We start from the raw sequence: 24,442 nt of genomic DNA on the forward strand, positions 1-24,442 counted from the left end.
GACCTTTTTGATGGAACAGGTCTGGCCAGGGTGGTTGAGGCCAATTCTTTTGAATCTACATGCTGACTACCTCGGAAAATCAAGGTGGATGAGGGTATCTGAATACTATTAGAATGATCTCTGCTCCTTCCAACTTAATTTTCTTCAGTATCTTTGACTGCATTAACTCTGGAGGAAAGACCAGCACAACACTCTGGGACAACTTATTGTGAGAGCACTGAAAGCCAATGTCCCCCCCCCCCCATCCAAATTCTCAACATTAATTAAGGTAGTAAGGGATTGTTCTGAGAGGCAAAAAGACCCACTCACTGAGTGCCAAACCTTTACACTATAATTTGAAATATTAGTGAATTCAAAGTGCACTCTCCATGATCCAGGCTCTCCACTTAGAAAATCCACCGCACCAAATATAAGCTGAGGCACCTAATTTTACCACAACAAACTGAGAAAACGTATTGACTCAAGTATAAACCTAGAGTGGGAAACGCAGCAGCTATTGGTAAATTTCAAAATAAAAATAGATACCAATAAAATTACATTAAGGCATACAGCTTCTCTCCTGTCCTCTCGGCACAGAAATCCAGATGAGTTGCTGTGCCAAGAGAGGCCGCACACCTTCCTCTCCTCCTCTCTTGGCAGAGAGATCCAGCTGGGTTACTGTGCTGAAAGGGGAAGAGGCATACAGCTGGTAGAAGTCCTGCAAAGGACTTCTTTCAGCCCCACGCCTTCTCAGCAGGACCCTCATAAAAATGTGCTGAAAAACCAGGGTTACACGTAACGTACCAGCCTACCTTACAAGGTTGGTGTACAGGCAGTAACAGGCATGGCTTGAAAAATCTAAGGAGAGCAGGGGGGAGGAGCAATCAGGCAACTTCATAGCTAGATGTGCAGTCTGATTGGCTGAACAAGTTGGGGGGACTTGCCTAGCAACCGGAGATGGGCAGAGCTAGAGGGAAAGTACGGGCTATGCAGCCAGAGTTTAGTCAGGTAGTGTCTGGAGTTTGAAGAGGGAGTTAGTTTTGGGAGATTTGAAGTGGAAGGAAGGAAGGGTTTTGGGAACTGTTACTAGAAAGATACCTCTTTGAGGAAAATAGTTTAAAGCCTTCCGGGAAGAAGGGTTAAGAACTATAGTGAGCCTCTCTAGTTTAGAGTGCTGGTGTTAAAACATCAGGGAAAGAGGATTCAAAAGTTTTAAACCTGTTTGTATTCCTATGTGGGGAACATAGTTTTCAAGAAACTCATGTTATAAAACCATTCTCTGTAAAAGTTAAACCTGTCAGTTTACTGAATCCCCTACACAGCTTTACTGTTCAAGAACAAAATAAACATATTCTTGTTTTTATTTCACCTGAAGAGTTTGTGTGTCTTCTTGAACATCATAGCAAGGAGGTGACTTATAGATTATGCATCTGCCCTGAGTCCCTTTGGGGAGATAGAGCAGGATATAAATCTATTATTATTATTATTATTATTATTATTATTATTATTATTATTATTATTATTATTATTATTAAATGGTACTAGTAAATTGGTGGCATCAAAAAAATATAAACACATAATATATAATATATAGTTTTGACATCCCCCGTCCTGTCCTCGGCCACCTGTCCTCTGAAATATACACTAATAAGCTGTCCATCCAGCCCTCCATCACCACCATCACCACCAATTGAAGGTCAGTCTCTCTCCCCATCCCTGCTGCATCAGATGGCATGCTTTGAGCATCAGATTATGTGACTGGGTTCCTCCTTCTTTCTTGATTGTTGTGTTGTCCATTTAGATAAACACATGATTGCCTTGAACTTTCAACTGTAGATTGAGGAGCACCAAATGAACATTTTGCAACACCGTCCAGTTGATACTGTTAATCTTCTTACTGGAGGACCACAGACTCTGAGTGATCTGCGTATTGCAGTGTGCTCTCCAACCCTACAAACTGTCATTGATCATGACAACTACTCTTCTTAGATCCCAAATATGGTTCCTTCTTTCAACACCTTTTCAGCCACCAATTTAGAAAAGATCTCATTGATGGAGGAACTGACTAACATGTCTTATACATTTAAGCAATCTTGTGCACAAGAGAAATGAGCAAATGTCCAAAAAAGCAGGTAGTTGGTATGTGGGGCTGTAGGTCAATCCTGTCCAGGTCAGTCATGGGTTATTTGAGCAAGATGCAAGGAGAAACACAACAGTGGTCGACAACCACACCAGAAGTGATATCAGGTCAGACATTCAGTTACATGAGCCAGCAGAGAGTAGTCCAAAATGTAGTCAATCCAAGGTCAATACAAAAGAGGAATGCAGTATAGAGCTGCTAAGCAACCAGATAAAACAGATGTCAGCACTAAGGCCATGGGAGAACTGCTGGGATATTTATGGAAAGTTTCTTCAAGACCACAAGTGCTAATCATCACCTAATGCGATCAGCCTTTAGATAACCAGAGCTGTGAATAGTGTTCCTCCTTCCTCCACAGAATGAAAGACAGGGACATGTCATCTTCCATCTCTACCAGCTCTTGCTGGGGAGCAAGGACTTCCCACTATTTTCATGTCCTCAGGATCAGAGAAAGTTCCACTTTCATAGACTGCAGCTTTCTGGCAGTCTGTTTCCTCCTCCTCATGCTCATGTGAGTTATCCAGGAGGTGTGCTAAGACAAAAATCATACTGAACTACTGAAGTTCCCTCAGATGGAACTTGCCCCAAGGAACTGAGTCTGAACAGGCAATGATCATTCCTGAAAGCATGGCCAAAATAATGAGTTGTGATGTAGTCAAACTCATGATCTTCCTGACCAGGGATTGGCTCTTCACCCTTCTTTCCTTCAATAAAGAGACATATCTAAAATTGCTCCCTGGTGCTGACAATGTTGAAGAGGCTCTAGATGACTGTAGACAATCCAAAAGGATACATGCATCCTGCACTTCTGAAGAGATGGTGAGTAAAACAAAATGTCATCCAGGTACTCTGAGCTACTAAAGCACCTTCACAAATACCTGCAGAGGAGCCAACAGACCATTCTTTCACTTGTTTCTGTAACTTCAATACCACTGAAAAGATGAGAAACAGAAGTAAAAAAACTACCTTTATTTTTTCTTCTTCATCCATTACATATTTTTAAACAGGGATGTGTTTTATTATTCAGACATTCAGGCAACGTTGATTTTATTAGTTTAGAGGGAGAAAAAGCATATAAATGCAAACATTGTTGGTTTAACCTGAACGCAACTGCATAACTTACTACTGACCAGCTGAGTGTGATGAGGACAATTCTTCCTTAGCAATAAAATGGAGCACTTAAAATATTGCTGAATAGCAATGTCTAGATTCTGGTCTTCGCAGTAAACAAACAGGTTTTATAGTTTTTAATCTTCAAGTCCATAACTGGATTAATATACACACTGTTATGTGTAAGGAATTCAGATCATATAAACACTGTACAGGCCAAAGAAAACCTTGAGAATGAAACGGAAGAGGTGTATGATAAGAAAGATACTGCATGTATTTACAAATATTATGGAAAAAGGAATTTGGTCAAACACTACCATAAAGTGTTCACATTAGGATGGCCAAGCTAACCACCTACTTTCTCAGCTCAAATAAAAATAACGATCGGTTTCCTTGAGAATTTAAGACATTATCAATAATACAAACAGGCAGAGTGAAAACTTTAGACCGTCATATAGTCTCTCTTTTTATAGGCCAGGTTCAAGCTTTTAGAGGAAAGGTTTATGAAAGTAATTAACAGCAATAGTGATTAACAACGACCAGATTTGCACAATGTGTTCATATGTGCACTTAATTCAAAGACAATGCACTGTACTTTTGGCTGTTAAAGAAAAAAATAAATTACAAAATAATTCCCTGGAAATGCAATAATGATTTCAAAAGGTGTGCATTTATCCATTTTCATACACATTTTGAATGTTACTACAAGATATTAAAAATAAATAAGTATGCCAAAAGGCATGCACTGATAGACAAAAGTTATTAAAAGTTAGGTCTAGGAGGCTCTTTTTAAAAGAAGTCATACACAATTTGAGTTTTGGTCAACAAATCTGCCTAGCCATTTTCTTTCTTTCATTCCAGCTCATTGTGATACTGGCAGCTAAACATGACAAAAACACACCTCTGTCATTATGGCTTTAAATGAAGCAATTAGATAGAGGGCAAAAGAGAGAAAGGAAAGTGCTGCCTTTTCTATTGAACAGTTTAATTGTTCACAATACAGGCACTTCAAGGAACTATGAGGAAAGTACCTGACCAATCCTATCAGTTGTATCGTAGTGTTGTAAAATTTCACCAAAGTGAAAGAAAGTTCCAAAAACCCACAGCAAGTGATTAGGAACTACAAGCCAGCATTCACTGAAGGCAGCATTATATCCAATCATTTTCATTTCTTTGTTTATATCAAATTTGCAAACAGACCTACAATTTGTTCCATGGCACATCCAGACCTTCACTGTTTAAAGCTGTCACTCATCACTAGCATTTAATGAAAAAAAATTCCAGATTTCCTAATCTATTAATCCCTGTTCACAGTTATTGTCTTGTAGTGTGGTTTTAGAAATGCTAAAGAACTTTCTGTTGAAATTCAGCATTGGTGTCATACATAACTGGAAGCAAGCCTGCATTATACAAACATTTTGTATTTCTGTACAAGCACTATTGCCACTTCTACTACACTGCATCTTATTTAGAGGCACAACAAAAGCTGATTTTGAAACCCAGATTTTACTGATGATGATTCACCTCCTTCCCTAGAAAGCACAGCATTTGGCCTTCAACCCTCAGATACCACCTCATCTTGCTTCTGTTTTAGTACCACCAAGCAGTGACTGTACCATATTTCTGAAAGGATTTAAGGGTGGCACTTATAAACGCTGTACCATCAAAGAAATGGTATGGGGAAATCAATGCCGGTATTGATAAACTCTTAAAGCAAGATATATTTTAAATGCTTGAGTAGCTCTTTTGATTTCCACTGTTCTCTAAAAATAAACTGATTTCAACATGGCATCACAGAAACCGCAGCACATGCCAGGTTTATGAAATATCTGGTCTTCAGCCAATCATTGCTAATGTTTTCTAGGACAGTTTTGTTTTACTGAGGAAAGAGCAGCATTTTTTCCATATTGGTCCAGGAACTTAGTGATCAAAGAAGTTCTCATGTGTTAAAGCTTCCAGGAGAGATGATCCAAATAAAAGTATGCTGAACCGCCAAATCAAAGCAAGTATGAGGACCTTCTTTGAAAGAGAGGTGTCAGAAAAACATGTGGTCACTAGAGATGACTAATCACAATATAGCAGATGAGCAAATAAGTAATTCCCCATGATCTGCTGTCTTCCAAAGTCATTTGTGACGCTGAATGGTTTTCCTTTTCCTTCGCTTGAAAAAACAGCAGCACCTGCAATTGTAAAAGAAAAACTATCTTAATGAACAGAAGGAATAAACCATTCTTAATACAGACTATCAAACCGAAATAAATTTGCAGCTATAAGGAGTTTAAGCCACATGAAAATGTTAAACTGCATTAAAACAGCAAATCAGTTATAATAAAGCAGATTTCTAATACATGCCATTAGATGCATATTATCTACATGGTGTGATGAAAATGGAACAGTAGGGTGTTATGGAACATCATCAACTTCAGCAGAAATGAACAGAACACTGAACACTGTCCTTTACATTTACACAGGTTTCATGAAATACAAATAATATATTATTTTAGGTGAATGTTCAGATATAGAAATGAAAACTTAGATTTGGCATTGGATCCTATCCTGCTAGAAGAACAAAGGGTAGGCTTAACAAATACCCAGACCATGCTTGAAATAGGGGTGTTTTATCAAACTCAGTTTGTCAATACTATGGAACATTTATGTGCTACTTAATTATTTACATAAAATCTGTGTCTATTAGATTTTAGAAGGTTGTTAGTGCAGCACATGTGCCTTAAACTGGGAAAGACAAGTAGAAACAGTGTTGAAGTATGTAGTATTTATTCAACTTCTTTTGCAGTTTGATAGTACCAATAACATCACTGGCTGACCCCGGACAAGTTACATTCTCTTAGCCTTACAGGAAGGCAATGGAAAACCTCCTCTGAATAAATCTTGTCCAGAAAATCCTAGAATAGGGTTACCACAAACTGTAATTAACATGACAAGACATAACCAATTTTTTTTGAAACACTAGAAGTGTGTAAAAATCCAGAAAGCCTAAGTAAAATCATTGTTATTTTATAAACTCTTGCAAAACTGAACATTTGGCAGAGCTCACTGATCATTTTCTTCCCCCCAAAACACTCTGGACCCCGGTGTTAATACCAAGCTATGAAGGGCATATTCGGAATGTTTTACTATTTTATGATGATGATCAATCCAAATTCCACTTCTGGGATGTGATGATCTGAAGCCATCATATCTCCTGCCTTGTTTAGATTCAGTTTAATTTTGTTAGTTCCCATCCTATTAATCACAGTCTCCAAACAATCTGGAAAAACAGACTGGCTTCTTTGGAATTAGATGGAAAGAATTAGATGACATCTCATGCCTAAACACCAGAAGTCTCTGTGCTAGTTGGACTAATGATTTAACTTGCTATATTAAAAGGAACTCAGTACACACTGCAGCAAAAGGGATGCTCACATAAAAAGATAATTTAGATTTAGAAATCTCAAAGGATTTCTTTCACAGGTACAAAATGTGAGAGTGATCATCATTAAGCTAGAAGAAGCAATGGCATGGCACTATTAAAAAGTTATAGAAGGAAATTGTTTCCACTCAATCTTGAAAATAATTACTTAAAATTAACTTGTTATTCCTAATTTGCTAAATTCTGGACCGTTCATTTTAGAATTTATTTGATTTTTAATACAACAGTAGCATTTTTGGGGAATGATGAACATTTCATTACTTTAACTCATTGGAGGTTTTTTTCAGATAATAATATTTTGGGGGCATTTATTACAATTATTATTCATTTAAAAAGTTTTACAATTTAACAAACTTATTTTTCTTAATTTGTTTTTAGCAAATTAATTTTTGACAACATGACTTCAGTAATTTAGCACTACACGTTTGTACATTATGCTCCCTACCAAGCCCTTGATTATAGTTAAAGGGCAGACCCAAAATATTCCAAGACAATGTACTGAATGGGTGTAAATAATCTCATCCAAAAACCTGATCTATTGAATTATTTTTATATGAAAACTATAATCAAAGCACTTTACTGTTGATTTGGAGATAATGGCAACACTAGTAAATGCCTTCATCCTCTAATAATGTTATTATTTCTGCTTCTTCAGATAGGGATATATTTAATAATACATTATGTATATAGTGGCTTTGAAAAATCCCTCAATCCAGCTGAAGGATGAGTACAATGCTGCGTCCTAAACTTAATGGTCACTAGAGGGCCTCCCTTCCACAAGGACTATGTTCAGTTGCTATTTCCAAATGCTGTGTTGTATCCTTTTCTTGTGAGAGAAAAAAAATCCGCTATCTATTTGAGAGAGAAAATCCAGAAGCATCCAATACATATTTATGTTTACAGGAACCTAGTGCTGGGGGTATAAAATGTTTCCAAAGAAATTTGATTTGTGAAAAGAACAATTAACAATTTTCAGGCCTTTGTTATAAGAATATCATTTTCATAGAGAATATGGCAGGCAAAACAAATGATTTACTTATCTGAGTTACCAACTACAGACCCTTTTTAACAACCTCCACACTACCCAACTACAAAAGAAACTGAAATTTTCTTCAGTCTGAAAGAAGAAACATAGGAAACAAAACCTCACATTCCATATTACCCCAATAGCTTTAACACTAACTTTTCAATATTTCATTTTTTAAAAAATCTATATTTCATGGTTTCCCAGCTTTATTTTATCAGTTTTTAATTTTGATTGTTCATAGGAGCTTTGGATATTTGTTCCCCAGAGCTTCATTTTCTCTTTTAGGTTCACATTCATTCAATTAAGATTACAAAGTATAACGGGGCGTTGTCTGCCATCGTATGACTTCGTAAAATAGTTATAAAGCCTGTATTCCAAGGTCCTAGCTATCAAGTGTGTTAAGAATGAGGAAGCCAGCAAAAGAAGTTGCGAACTAGATAAAAGAGATTTATTCAGATGCAAGTTACCTATGCTAGTGGAGTTATAGTTTAGGCAAATAAAAACATTCTATATGGCACATGGGTACCATGATTATGTTGTTTTCCTGCCTCAAAATTTAGAAGTCTAAATACAAAGCTACCAGAATGGTTTCTCTATTCACAATGAAAGCATTCCTTGCTACTATTTGATTTGATGTTGTGTGTCTTCAAATAATTTCTGACTTATGGCAACTCTAAAGTGAACCTATCACAGAGTTTTGGCAAGATTTGTTCAGAGGCAATTTGCCTTTGTCTCAGAGGCAGATAGAGTGACTTAGCTAACATCACCCAGTGAGTTTTCATGGCTGAGCAGGGATTTGACCCCTAGTCTTCAAAGTCTTAATTTGCACTGCAACCACTATACTATACTGGCTCTCTGTTATATGATACTTGATACCTGAAGTTTTCCACTGTCTGTATTAACTACACTCAGGGATAAGTAACTATATTCAAAGGTACAGTTGAAATTACAATACCCATACACAAAGTCAAGCTGTGGAAACCCTGACATTTACAAACTTTGGTTTTTTTTTAATTAAAAAGAACACTTTAGGAAAAGAAATCTAAAGAGACAATAAACAAAAAACACACACAACTAGAGATAACAAATGACGATGAAACATAATTAGTGTCCTTTCTATGCTGCTTATATGTGACAAAGAAAATCAAAAAAAGGTGGGACTGGAACAAAATATTCTGAACGACAGTACAATTACTAGCTGACATCTTGAACAGAATTCTGTTCTGCAACATCTTGTTCAAGTTATATCTGCAACACTCATAAACTGGAAATACGTACTTGTAACAAGAATTGCAAAACAGAATAAAGCTTCTGGTTGGTGAAATAATACCAAAGCAATTTAAATATTTCAATGTATTTGCTTCACATCAGATTTAATTTGTTTTATTCCAGATATAAAAACCCACAAGAACTATCCTTGCTCATACTGAAGCAAACTGTGTGGCAGCAATCCCAGTGCCGCTTCACAGTGAACTTCCCAACATTGCCTCTTGTGCTCTCAAACAGAATCCAATAAATTATTGAAGATTACAGAGCAGAACTTACATAGACTTGGCATTTATACAAATTACATGGTTATGAAACAAGGTCTAGAATGAAATAATTTCATGTTATGTACATGCACAAACTGGGTTTTTTGCCATTTATTCCAGTGACAGTTTCCCACAGTACTTTAGAAACTATTATGGGGTATGTCAAAACATTCAAAAGACAAGCAATACTATGGTCAAAGGGAGTAAGAATTGAGCCTAGTTGGTCCCATCATATACATATGAATTTCTAAAGTGGATGCTTTTGCTCTCCAATTCTTTTCTTCAGTCATGTAACTGGCTGCATTAGGCTATATGATTGTGAATTCACTACAAAGTGAATGAGCTCACTCATTCTTTGGCTGCTGAAATATTCTTATCCATACTATTAGTGTAAAATCCTGTTCCTTGGGAGAGTGAAAAAGTAACATTATGAACAGCAGATCCCTAATATTTTATTCCCACATCTCTAAGGGAGTCCCTGGTAGGATGGTAGATATGGAGAAAACCAATAGGAAATAATGCAAAATAGGAAATAATCTTTTTGAAGGGCAAGTAGTAGTAGTAGTAGTAGTAGTAGTAATGTACTTTTATCCCGCTTTTCTCCCATGAATGAGACTCAAAGCAGATATAAATATTCTACTTCCTAGTTTCCCACTCCTTTGCAACTTGACCTACCATACATGTTTGGTAACAAATGGCACTGAATGACAGCTAGGGACAGTACACAATTCAAATAAAAATCCTCAGGTTTGAGATAATTATTCTGGGCATTTGGGCATAAGCATTGTCCAAATCCAGTTCTAGGACAAAAAAAAAAGAACAATCTTAACAAGAAACAAAAAACATGAACAACCTTAACACTAGCAGACACAACTTGTAAGAACTCCTCACATTATCCCAAATTTGCATGAAGCTAAACCACCATGGTGTACTGATTTGAGCATTGATGACTTTGATTCTGGTTATGATTTTCTACTCAGCCACAAAAACCCATTGGGCGTCCTTGGACAGCTCATACTCAGCCTTAGTGGAAGACAAAGGCAAAGCCACTCAGAATAAAACTAGTCAATAAAATGTTTGCCTTACAATGGCCAGAAACAATTTTGAAGGCACACAATAATAAAACTAGCTCAGTGCTCAGAAATATGTTTGAATGGACTGTCTACAACGCTAAATATGAGAATAATAAATTCATTGAAACATTTAGCCAGTGCAGCAAAGACTCTTCAAAAGGATATATTTGAGTGTTTCATGTTTACCTAGATAAATCTTACCTGATCCATTTGCACCATGTAAAAATGTCTCCCATATTAGCAGAAACTTTAATAGGCACACAATTTCAAATTGAAACAACATGCAGTTGAAAATACACTGCTTTTGTGGTAAGACCTTGCACTACTATGTCCTCTCTAGCATTTAGTCTCCTGGGCTGTCCAGCAACAAGAAATGCATTTTGGCATTACAGGAAATTTTAGGAATGGATAATTGGAATGAAAAAAATAATGCCCTACATATAGTGGAGAGATGTGATGGAACAGACAAGAATGTAACATCACATGTAAAACATGTATGCAAACAACATAAGCATGCTTAAATTCTAAAGTAACATATAGTTAAGAAGCACATCAAGCATAAATAGCAATGTAGAGTCAAGAGACTTCCCAATGTAATTAATTCATAATGACTACAATCCATCTATATATCATCCACTACTCCCTAACATGTTTATACTGGCATAAAATCTCCTTGGTAAGGCCTCTAGCATAAATGTGTGTCAGAGGAAATGGGTGGAAAAAGCCACAGGCATAGTAGCAGTTATGGAAGGTAGACAAAATAACAGAAAGAGAAGGATGCCAACTCCAAGAAGCCTATTATTCCAGTGCTTCCTACACTAATCCTGACCCACAAAAAGGATCAGTCTTGTGCCAAGCCAGATTTCCAAGAGTATATGGTCTCTGAGAGCCATAAGAGGAGGAACAAGATGATAAAAGGTAGGGAAACCTTATGAGGAATAGTCTAGGAGCTGGGTAAATCTAGTTTCAAGAGAATATCAACAGATTACACGATAGCCTTCTTTAAATATCTGAAGGGATGTCTGGCAGAAAATAGAGCAAACTTGTTTTCTGTTGCTCCAGAGAGCACGACAGAAATCATTGGCTTCAAATTAAAATAAAAGAGATTACAATTAAACCTTAGAAAGGACTCCCTGGCAGTAAGAGCTGTTAAATAATTGTTTGAATTGTTTGTATTTGTATTGCTTGTGAATTGCCTTGGGCATCTAATTGTGCCCCACTGTAAGCCGCCCTGAGTCCCCCCCGGGGTGAGAAGGGCGGGGCATAAGTAAATGAAATAAATAAATAAATAAATAAATAAAATGAAATAAATAAATAAATAAATAAATAATCTGTCTCAGGTGGCTGTGTGGCCAGCTCTCGGGAGTGCTTTAGCTCTGTGTTTGCTTGGGAAGGGTTGGACAGATGGCCACTGGAGTCCCATATCTATGATTCTATGACCTAACCCATCTCATGTGAAAGTAGACATTGGCAAAATACATTGTTTGGAGCTGGCAACCTTCACCTCCTGATTACAATTACATATGCCTTTTTTTGCCACTAATGCAATGGCCCTCGAAAAAGTGCAACTCCTAATGTAATGGATCACTACAATAGCATAGCACACTACCAATGGTTCCACCCACTGTTTTGACAGGCATTTCTGTCTCTATCTGAATGTAATGTGAATATTTTATCCTAGCAACAGCAACTTGGAAGTAATGAGCCATTAGAGAAACGTAGACATACAAAACAAGTGTAGCATGAAGAACAGATTTTTGCAGAGAATAGAAGTCTTAAGTATTTTTATTTATTTTTATCCTGCTTTTTTCTATAGGAACTATACTGTATTGTAGTATTTGGAGAAACAGTTAAACTTGAAATATTCTTTCCAATTCTAAGTGGGATATATTTATCCATCTAAGGACTATGGTATAGCTGCGTATATTCTGCAACTTTAAGGCAATTTTACACTCATTTTGTAAAGTTATGTGAAGTTATGGCTTATATCATGATGTCTTACTTTTGACTTTATAACTTAATTTGGAGTGAGGTGCCAACAGCGTGCCCATGGCACACAGCTCTATTTCTCTGTTACATATAAATGAAGAGAAGATGTGAACGTGGCATAAGCTGCTGCTTTAGTGTGGAGTTGGGTTTACCAAAACTGAATTCCAGTAACATGGTAGTAAGCAGTTTCCAGGTGCATATTTGAAATATTAATGACTTTAGTCAGAACCACACTCTTCTTTAAAATATAAATAGATTGTGCATGCCTCTGTTAATCAACATGACTCAGGCAATATCAATGGCAATGGAAAGAAGCTATCGTCTTTATATATAGGAATTGTGATCCATGCATGGCTAACTTGATGAAGGAGTACTGGAATGCTTTCATTGCAAAACTACACTTGAAACTGACTTGAAAGCTACAATTAGAGTAGAATGTAGCAACCAGGGAACTGAATGGAGGATCCGGTCACATATGTATCACATCTATACCGAAAAGACTGGTATTAACTGCATATTACCTACCACACCATATTCAGTTTTGTTCGATAATTCAAGCCTAAGTCATTCTTTTTAAAGGCCTGTTAAATCTTTTAAGATATTCCAAGTTGACGATGTGAATGTACTATATTCTATCAAGTTTAGTGTGAAAGAGGCAAAGCATATATCTTCTTCATGATGATGCTACACTATGGAAGCCTATATTTGTTACTTGGAAAAACATGAAATATAGTGTAGTTCTGGAAGTTATTAAATACATAGTTTTGCACAACATTCCTTGAGCACATGCAATGATTTTGCAGTCATTCTGTAGCATGTATATTTTATCGTTTAGTAATGCCTACTACTTCTGTAGCACATATTTTTGATTGCGAGCCTAGAAGTAGGTGTTTGTGCCTTCAATTTGACTTATGGCAATCCCATGAATTTCATAGGGTTTTCTTAGGGATATTTAGAGGTGGGTTTGCCAATTTTTCCCTCTTTCCTATCGCACTCAGTATTCATTGGTGTTCCCCCAGAGTTGATCTTGATTAGCTTCCATGATCCGATCTGCGGCCTTTAGGATATTTAGTCTTCCCTAGAGGCAGGCTCCATCCCATTTATTGTTTGTTTTATAAGCCACCTTGCTGGAAGGGAAGGGCCCAAGGTAGCTTTTTATTATCTCTCCAAACAGGGTACCCTTTTGGAAACTTTAAATGTAATGAGATTCTTAATAAGGCTTGTTTCTTGAAATATGAAGATATGGAAAGTTCTACACACTAATTTATTTATTTATTTACAGTATTTATATACCGCCTTTCTCACCCCTGGGGGGACTCTAAGACAATCTACTGTTTACTTATCTTGTTAAGTTACTTATATCAAGTAAATGAAAAAAGTAACTATGTTTATTTACTCTTGTAGGATGAATATTATCTGTCTTTCCAAGAATGTACAGAAATCTAGATTTGACAGAGCAATTTTAACAGACCGTAGTATTTTGACAGTTAATATTTTAACTAAATGTGTTATTTGCTATTACTGAACTGCAATTTAAATGCTTTGTGTATGTTGTTAAGATATTACTGCAGAAGTTAAAATATCTGTGTTACTTTCCTCTTAAAATGGCACATCAAAGAATAAAACAGGTGCACAATAATTGCATTGATATTAAAGCATAAGTTTAGATGTATTAAATAACAATGCACCAAGACTACATCACTTCAAAACAAACAAGAGTTGAAGCAGGCAAAAGTGTTCCTGAAGAAGCTATTATCTTTCAAAAGATAATAATTAGCTATATTAGAATCATTACTTTTTTTTTCTTTTCCAATTATTATTTGCTCTAGAGAACCATTTTATTTTAAAATGCTCTGGAGCCATTTCTGCCTGCCTGTGCTTTAGAACTCACCACATGTTCAATACTTTCTGGCAGCTAATACAAAGAAAATACAAGAGAGAAATGAATCAGAATGCTATACATCACATAAAAAGCTGCATTTGCAAATATAACACAGCAATGAGGAAGTCAACAAGATACCAAAGCCATAATTAGCAAATATCAATAAAATTAAAGTGAACCAACCAAAGCAAGCACATGTTGCCACTGGAGATATTAAACTACTTTTAATTCACGTTTTAAGATTATAGCTTAAGGACACGCCTGGCCAATTTATAGTAGTTACAACACATTGCTATATTTCACTTGTGGTTTTGATGTCAGAAGCTAGCAAATCTGTTCTAGGTTTCAGTGTGAGTTTCAAAAGAGCTATCCAAGATACTGAATCCTATCTCATCCAAGATACTGAATTCTATCTCAAATGTAGGTGCAACAACAAATTTGTTAAGATGCAAACTAAAACTTTGAGCAGATTCACCACATGATCGTTATCAAAGCTATTGGCTATCACTGTTTGTTAACTTGGATGAATATTTTCCTATAAGTTTTTCAGATGAAATCAAGTCCACACAACTGTTATTTTGATATGCCTGTCTTTACCTTACTATCGCTTCTTTTAAATACAGATTCTTAGTGATTTGCCCTATACAGAGTAAGTTAGATGGGCGTAAAAAAGACAGAAACGGATGCTTGACATTCCCTTTAAAGGGCTGCACACTAGAATCAAGGAAAAATTAAAGTGCTCAATGACAGCTTCCTCCAACGTGGTATGATCCAGATGTTTTAGACATAAATTCACATCATATCCAGCCAACCTAGCCAATGATAAAAAATCTTGGCGATACAGTCCCAAACATATGAAGAACAAAGGTTGGAAGCAGCTGAACTATTGAGTACTGAAAGAGTTCCTTTTCCATGCAGATATCACAGCCCTTCCAGATAAATTATTTTGAAATCTCTCATGAAAACATTCTCGTCTTCCTTTTTGTCAATCTAGAAACAACTCTGATTTAGACAGCTCACGGAATGAGGTGACATCAATACATCAAGTGGGTAGGACCACGATACTGCCAATTTTCAGCAACAAAAATCCTGCAGTGTTTTTCCATTTTGGGAATCCTGTGTAACCCACAGTTTGTAATTGTGTATACAATTAATAAACGTATACAAGACCAAGAATTATAGTGCTATGTGAGACCTACGTAAGATTATCACTTCTTCTTGGGGATGTAGAAGCTCCCTTGTTTGAGATTTTTTGTTTGTTTGAAATATTTTTCTCAGAAATGACAAGCTTCAATTTTTCTTTTTCTAAAAAACTGAAGCTGCTTATGTGACTTATTACCACTAAAAACAAAACCAGCAAGAATAAAATAGTAATTTTTAGCATTAACATCTTAAAATATGCTATCATTGTAAAAGTTTCTTAATTTAAGTCAATACATACTTGGTTTCGTCCATTACTTCTACTTCCGCAGGGGCTGTGATAGGTGCATTTGAACGGCCTGCAGTAGGATCATCAGTGTTAAGTTCTCCATTTGTTGAACTAACAACCTGCAATTACAGATAATATCAAAAATTAAACAATTGTAAATGTCAGGATTTGCTGCAACATTTGTCTGACAGCAAACCAAAGAGCTGTGATTAGTGTATTAATGTTATTTTGATTATAACTATATTTCTATCCAAGCCTCATGCATTTCTAATGCTAATATTTCTCCAATTGCTTGTAGAAAAAACTATCTATAAAAACGTGATAGCTTAAAGGGGAGGGATAAAGTTGTAATCCTACACATACTTATGAGGAAGTCTCAATGAACTAAAGCAGACTTTTGCGTAGTGGTGCAAAGAATTACTGTCTAGGAAACACTGCCATATTTAGACCTAATTACAATTCACAATAAATAGCACTGCCAAATATTAGTATGAGAACATATGTGAAGACAGACAGCTGTACATAGCACATTTCAATTGTAGTGCACAGTAATGAAGAGTTACTATAAATCATAGTATAGTGCAGGTTATCTTATAATGTCTAATTTGTATTAAAAAATATGAATCAAGGCTAAATGGAATGACGTAAAAGAACAGTAACAAGTACTTTATATTATTATTATTATTATTATTATTATTATTATATTTATTTATACCCTCCTTTGTCTCCCTCCAAAGGGGACTCAATAGCAGCTTAACATAAAAGCATCAACATAACAATTCAAAAATATACAAATATGCAAACGTTAAAACAAGATTAGAAATAACCAGTATTGAAAAAATCCCAGTTAAAAAACCATTAAAACACATTCAAAGTTAAAAACCATAGCATTATTCTTTGATGCTTTTTCAGACCCCACATAAGAAGCCAGAAATGCTGGGTTTTTATTACTATGTAAAAATATTTGATTACTATATGCCTACAAAGATCTGGAAAAAATTCTGAAGGGGGAGTTGGTAGGGTGGGATGGACATCATTGCCTATTTCATCTCATATATTGCAAATTTCAAGAACATACAAAACAAGATTATGCAAGAATATACAGAATACTTCTTACAAGAACACCTTCACAGAGTAAGCCACTCATTAGTGACACCAAAATACCACTACAAAAACTTTCTTGTCACACAACTTTGGGTTTTTAAAAGTAGGCCTTGGGGAGGAGGTTAACATGTATGTGTAATGTTAGCCACTCCCTTTCGTGAAAGAAACTATGAAGACCATATAAGATGATGCTTGCCCTATATACTCATGTGTGTGTCTTGAAAATTTAGTTTGAAAAAAACAAATCCTAAAAACCTGAGCTGTCTTATACACAGGTCAATGGCAGTACTGCACCTTAACACTTATCCAAAAAATGAACTATCCCTTTCTCTGAGTAGAATGGTTACAGACCATCGCTTAAGTCTCTTCAGGAAAAACCTAATAAAAAGACCAACCTACTCCACTCTCTCTGTTACATGCTGCTTCTAGCCTTGTTGAATGATTGACTAGGAAAATTGTGGCAGCAGCTGGAGAGAGCTGCCCTCCCCCCCAAGGTGGCATTGCTGTTTTCCCAACTTCAGAGAATGACCCTTGACCTATCCATGATCATATTTTCCCATAATTTTGAGCTCAAAACCTCCCAACTTCTAAAGAGGCTGGCTTCTACATGAGTATATATGGTATATCCATTTCTAAAGTTCCCTGGACAACTAGTTCTTGTAACCCTTCAGTAGCACTTGGGCATTCAAGCATATGTTCACATATATTACTGCTATATTCCTTATAATGTATTATATGGAATCAAAGAAATATTACTAATATATGTCTTTAAATATTGCTCTTAGATCAATTCAAGAAGAATCTAATAAAAACACCATCCTACCCCACTCTTTCTCCTATGTACTGCTTTTAGCTTTGTTGAATGTCTTAAATGATTTAATTGTTTTAATGTATTTTATAATTCTATTTAAATGTTTATTTTAACTGTGCATTGTTTTATGGCATTGAATATTTGCCTATGTGTAAACTGCCTTGAGTCCCCTCCGGGGTGGAGAAAGGCAGGGTAGAAATGTCGTAAATAAATAAATAAATAAATAAATAAATAAATAAATAAATAAATATAAGCAAACTACTTTAGCAAATCAAGCTAATGAGGAGGGGGCACCTGCAAACAATAGCCAACTCTGAAATGTAAGTTCCAAAAATGGTTAAGGAGCTTGATCAAAGTGAAAGTTCCCTTCAATAACAATTATTACTTCTGAATAATATGCTAGAGGGAAAAGAAAAACTCTGATTAAAGAAACCTTTTATAAGCATTGCAACTTACTGCAATGCAAGTTGTAAGTAATGCAAGTACTGTGAAAGGGACAATTAATTAGTTGACATTTTCAGGAACTAAGACAAACTTTTGTAGAGCAAAAATGGAGGAGGCTAGAAGTAAAACACAACAATGAACAGTATGTTGCTTCCAGAAAGAAAAAGAAAAAATGGACGGTAGGAAAGATACTTTGACAAGTCAACTATTCTTAGAGAACAAGCTAATCTCTTTCCACAACCTGAATCAATCATTTTCTTTTATAACCACATAACTGAAATACTTTAAAAAATCATAATCACTACCAACAAGACTGCTTTAATTTTTGAACTTATTTACATTATAGACAAATGACAACTATTTTGATAATACAAAGTCAAACCTTTCAATTTTAAGTTAATTTCAGTTACTCTGCAACCGATAAACCTAATAATGAAGGCTAATTTCCTCAAAAGTCTTTTTGAAGGAATAGTATGTTCTGTTCCTCCATTTCCAATAGTCAACATATTATTTAGCTTACACTGCTCTTCCCTCATCAATGAGAATCTCTAATACCTCACAGTCTGCAGGAACAGGGATAAAGCTTATGTTTAAAAGTGTACAGTTCCATGCTCCAGTATGCCAGAGCAGGGCCTAGCAGGAAAACCACATTACTAATCATAATGCAGAGGTACGTTTCATCCAGCTGTGAGGGTAAATATTATTCTGTTCCAATGGTCAACACAAATGCCCACGCATTCCAGGACCACGGGCCAGAGAAGTCACATGCATACCTAACCAACAGAAGAACCAGGCCACAGAGTAGTCAAAGATTTCTTGCTTCAAAACAGACAAAACAGTTTACACTGAGGCAATAACGTTTACTCCATGGGAGCAATAACAGTTCACTGCAAATCAAAAATGCTATTTCAATACAATTTCAATGCTATTTCAGACAGCAACAAAAATATCAGTGAATATTACCCAGACCAACATTTCCTAATTTATTTAACAGACTCAGATTTCTGATATCAATATTAGGCCAATTTGAGATAATCTGAAAAATTCAAACTGTCAGGACTCAAGATGGAGGAAAGAAAAGATGGCTACATGGACAATTGAAGAAAAATATATCTACAAGCAAGGCCAGAGATTATCTGTTGAGAATGAAACATCAGCTCATTACACCATATGCAAACAACTCAGTGATTCTGAAGGAGTCAAGCATCACTTAGGAAAGCTATTACCAAGGTAATGAACTATACCCACTTTCCCACTCAGGACCCCTTTTCGCTTGAGAAATTTTATGTCACTCCAGAATATATAAATCAAACTTCTACTGTTTGAAAGGTTTGCTAAACAGGCTGGTTTTCCTTCTTATGAAGTATAGCTGAAGCACCTTCTGTAGAGCAGACTTTTTGTCTAAAACCACCATTAGATGATATTTAGAAAACTTTCATACTGTTGCCAGATTTTTCAGGACCCCAACCCTGAACTAAGGATACCCCATTTGGGTTCAGGAACCACAGTTTAAGAAGCATGGTCTACACCAACATGAATGGTGCAAAAACTAATATCATTTCCCCATTTCCTTTCATTCCCACACATACAAATACGCTCATGCAGCCGAAGCTGTTCCCTTTTCAGAAATTGGTCTTGAAAAGGTTTTTAGAAGCTGAAAGGAAACAGTTTTAATGAAAAGATCTCACAATACAACTTAAGACTTTCACTTTCCCATACAATGAATGCCACTGGGTGATCAATCATTTGGAGCCTGTCAGGACTATCACCTAAGAGACAAAGTAGCATTTAATGCTTCAAATATTGGATGTCTATTGCATATCAGGGCAAAAGATACAGTCTGCTTACTGTTTATCAAGTACCAGCAAGGAAAAAAAGTTCAATATTTAACCCAGGGGTGCTCAAACTAAGGCCCGAGGGCCGAATGTGGCTCTCCAAGGTAATTCATCCGGCCCTCACTCAGGGTCAACCTAAATCTGAAATGTCTTGAAAGCACACAACAACAACAACAATCCTATCTCATCAACCAAAAGCAGGCCCACACTTCCCATTGAAATACTAATAAGTTTATATTTGCTAAAATTGTTCTTCATTTTAATTATTGTATTGGTTTTAAGTGTGTGTGTGTGTGTTTGCACTGCAAATAAGATATGTGCAGTGTGCATAGGAATTCATTCATTTTCCCCCAAATTATAATCCGACCCTCCAACAGTTTGAGGGACTGTGACCTGGCCCTCTGTTTAAAAAGTTTGAGGACCCCTGATTTAACCAATCATTCATGAGAACACCTTCTCCTGAAAATCCAGATGGCTAATCTTCTACAAGCATTTGCAGAAACAAAGTCAATTATGTGTGACTTTTTTTAGTATGGGTATTATAATCAAAGAGACATGGTTATAGATATAGTTATAAAATACAATTTCCAGGAGGGGGAAAAAACAAGACACGTGCTATGTGCCTCTAAGATGTGGAAATAGTCATGCAAAGAACAGAAAATACCTGTACCGAGCCACCATGTCTGTCTGCTGCTAGGTGAGCTCTCAAATGATGGGGATTGGCCTGATGGGGGTCCCAGGCTGCCCTGTGGTCTGTCGACTGCCAGTTATATAATGCATTATGCATGCATGGAAGAGGAGGAATAAGAACCCAGAACATATTAAACACATCATGCTGCTAATCAATTTTTTCTACATAAACATCACAGGAACATATGGGTACCTATACACAGGTAGCAATATGCATACATATGTACCTGAATGCATAGAAACATGTTTAAAGTTTTTAATACAAAAGGAGTAACTGGAATCACTAAACAAAAACTTCAAACATGAAACCCCATGCAGAACAGGAATACCCAGGGGCCATTTGGGATGGGATGGGCTACTCTCTCTTAAAAAACACCCAGTATTATCAAAGAGGAGTATGAGAAAGAAAATGAAAAGCTTCATTACTTCCATGTCATGCATATTTAATACATATTTTGTCACGGATTCATCTGATGCTTAAATCACAAAATAAAACCTAGCTGATTTTTTAAAAATAATAGTATTATACTTCATACTTAGAAGACAAACTAAATGTATTAATGTCAACAGAAGCAAACCCTTGATTTTTCTGTATGTGAAAATGAATTTGAAAAATGAAGATTTTGAAAGGAGATTATTAGAATGCTCATCATTAGCTCAGAAATCAGGGGAAAATCATAACTGAAAGAAGAAACAAAAGAGTGAATGGCATACCTGATTTTTAGACTGTTGCATCTTATCTCTGTGTGGATGTGCTTCTCTGTTGGAAGATATTGCAGGATCTGAATGGATTGAACCCACTGGAGTAGGCTGCAAACAATACAATAGACAAGTATTTGTACCATGAAACAACAGATTTCAAAATCGATGGACATTTGTTTCTTATTAAAAACTGGTTGGAAGGTTATTTCAAGTTCCCATAGCTTTAACTTGAATGAGATACAGTCACCTGAAACCTTTAGCATGTAGGAATCACCAATGCAAAAGAAAAAAAAAACCCTATCAACTGAAAGCATTAGTATTATCAGAATAGTGCTTTAGCCTCATCATCACCATCATCATCATCATCATCATCATCATAAACTTTATTTGTAACCCACCCTATCTCCCCGAGGGGAATCAGGGCGGTTTCCAGAACAGAAGTGGCAAACATTCAATGCCTGTATGTAAAGCCACCTTGAGTCCCCTCCATGGTGAGAAAGGCAGGGTAGAAATGTTGTAAATAAATAATAAATAAACAGAACAGCCAAACAGCTTATACAACAATATATAACATTTATCAGAACTAGCAAACATAACTAATGGTGAGAAACTGTGATTATTGTAACTTCTGAAGGACGATGCTTGCCCGGCCAACCTCTACACAAACAGATAAAAACCAGTAACCTTTTGACTTCAGCTTAACTTCATTGCATTTCAATCAATTATCAGCCCAGAAGCTTCTGTTCAACATTTAATTGAGATATTTTATTAAATAGTTTAATTACTGTCAGCAAGTAAAGCATATTTTCCTAGAATACATATAGGAAGAAAAACAACCTGGATAGTTAATACAAATACAAATACAAATTACTTCCTAAGCCTGTTTCATACCACTGCAAAAAGCGTCATCTGATAGTTAGCAAATCTCACTTGTCATTTAAATAGATGTGCATTCTGTAGATTGAATACACTGGGAATTTCACTTAGACTTATGAGCACTCCAGGTTATTTGATAAGGTTAAATGTTCATATTTTAAAGGCTCACGTGTTCTTAATCTTCAGGACTACATGTTTAAAAAAATTGGGTTTGTTTCTGTAAACAATTATTAGCTGATTTAATTAAAATATACAAACACAACAGAAGGGATATAGCCTTTAAAGGTTCTAGTGCTGCAGGACTGCTTAAAGAGTAAACAGTATCCACCATACACTCAAAACACAAGACAAATATAACCCTATTATTCCTTTCAAAGGCTCAAAGAAATAACCTAAGAGTACCTACCAAAGAGTTCAGAAAGACAGAGCAGTAACAAAATTTACAATGGTGGCTATTCTACAATTCTGTCTATAGTGTAACATTTACTATACTGTAGATAACAACAACAACAACAACAACAACAACAACAACACTTTATTTGTACCCCGCTACCATTTCCCCAAGGGACTCGGTGCGGCTTACATGAGGCCGAGCCCAAATACAACAATACAGCCATAAAATAACAACACAGCAATTAAAATAAAACATGTCTCTAATTAGTCTCTGATCTAAGGTAATGGGCATTTAAAGACAACTATTTTGTACTTACCAATTGTTTACCAATCCAGTCATATTCGTAATCAAACATATAACCCTTCCGATCAAACAAGTCTGTAAAGAGCTTTCTTAAGTAGTCATAGTCTGGTTTTTCAAAAAAATCCAGTCTTCTCACATAGCGAAGATATGTAGCCATTTCTTCTACAATAATGAAGAAATGTTAATAATTATAACAGTTTAAAAGAGAAATCTATCAAGAAAAATATATCAGGTACCTTACACCCTGTCAATGAAGGAAATGTCCACATTAAGTGCAATTATTTTATGAAATGTAATTTGGTTTACAAAAGAAAATTAAACTTATTTATTTACATAAAAGTTCTCCAGTAGAAAAGGTTCTGTTGGGAGTTTTTCTGCATGATAGGGAATTTGACTGGATGGCCCTTATAGTCTCTTCCAACTCTATGGTTCTATGATTTTGGGATGAAATATAGCAATAGTAAAAATAGTTGGTTTACATGTAATTCTTCCATTAGCTGTTATTCTAAAACCAAATGGATTTTGTATATCTGAATGCATAAAGGGAGTAATGTAAAGCTTACACGTTGATATATCCTTCTCAATAATGTACATTTGTTTCACTGGTGCACTTCCTGTGATCTGGTTGCTTCCACTTAGTCACACTATTTTGTCTTTTGAAATAAAATCTGAAAGCCTGAATATTATCTTGGCAGCATAGGAAAATTCTGAGAGTGCCTTGGACCGCAAGAAGATCAAACCAGTCCAGGAAACTAAGTTCAACTGTTCACTGGAGGGAAGGATACTAGAGGCAAAGATGAAGTACTTTGGACACATAATGAGAAGACAGGAAAGCTTAGAGAAGACAATGTTGCTGGGGAAAATGGAAGGAAAAAGGAAGAGGGGCAGACCAAGGGCAAGATGGATGAATGGTTTCTTTGAAGTGACTGGCTTGACTTTGATGGAACTGGGGGTGGCCAGAGATCTCTGGCATGGGCTGGTATACGAGGTCACAAAGAGTCAGAAGGGACTGAATGAATAAACAGAGCAGCATAGACTACGGATGGACAAATGTCCAGTGACCAATTTCCATCCTCTGGGACCCCTCCCCTCCAAGGCTGCACAAGTTCTCAAATTCTCCTATAAATACAACCACCAACTGAAAGTTGACCCTTCTTAATTTAAAGATAGTAAGAATAGTGATGACAGAAATACAACTGTATTTCTCCTGGATTACTATAATTTAAATTATGCTGCTATTGTAATGTTACATCAAGCAGCAGAATGTAATACAAGTATTGAAGATTTTCCCTATAGTGACTATGAATGCTTACTTAGAAATGCACACTAATTCTGACTGCACTTAATATGACTCATTCCCAAATAACTGTACTTGTGATTTCCTGCTAGAAATAATAATATGCTGTTGTAAAGTGAAATATCACGAGTATCTTAAACATCTGTATTATAGAACTGGTTATTTCTGAATTATTAGCTGTCTAGTTAGGATATGTCATGTTTCTATTAAACAATAAAGTATTTTAACTCTTAAGAAAAAAACACTTTTTGCCAAAAATGTTCACATTACAAAGCATAATTTTCTATTCTGGTATTTTGAAAAAAAATGAAGTTTTTTTCCTTGGAGGCTAAAATGATATACACACGTTTTCACTCCTTTTTCCACACATGTGCTGCATATTTTATCTTGATACT

The 24,442-nt window shown here is 35.9% G+C and overlaps 1 protein-coding gene across 6 annotated transcripts in view; it reads right to left on the reverse strand.

Moving 5' to 3' along the window:
- Positions 1-3,073: 3,073 nt before the first annotated feature.
- CSNK1G3 (casein kinase 1 gamma 3) overlaps positions 3,074-24,442 on the reverse strand; it is a 71,997-nt gene continuing 50,628 nt past the window's right edge. For 2 of the 6 annotated variants that reach the window (XM_060761971.2, XM_060761972.2), the window contains exons 10-15: positions 22,764-22,912; positions 21,190-21,285; positions 20,450-20,545; positions 15,604-15,710; positions 14,172-14,195; positions 3,074-5,409 (exon numbers count right to left, since the gene is read on the reverse strand). In XM_060761971.2, coding sequence (XP_060617954.1) covers positions 5,355-5,409; positions 14,172-14,195; positions 15,604-15,710; positions 20,450-20,545; positions 21,190-21,285; positions 22,764-22,912 — 527 coding nt within the window. In that variant the 3' untranslated portion in view covers positions 3,074-5,354. Of the gene's footprint in view, positions 5,410-14,167; positions 14,196-15,603; positions 15,711-20,449; positions 20,546-21,189; positions 21,286-22,763; positions 22,913-24,442 lie in introns of those variants that run through there. The other 4 variants (XM_060761973.2, XM_060761975.2, XM_060761974.2 and 1 more) reach the window with 4 other exon arrangements.

Source organism: Anolis sagrei, chromosome 2 (genome assembly GCF_037176765.1).
Source record: "Anolis sagrei isolate rAnoSag1 chromosome 2, rAnoSag1.mat, whole genome shotgun sequence".
In the NCBI taxonomy this organism is placed as follows: Eukaryota; Metazoa; Chordata; class Lepidosauria; order Squamata; family Dactyloidae; genus Anolis; species Anolis sagrei.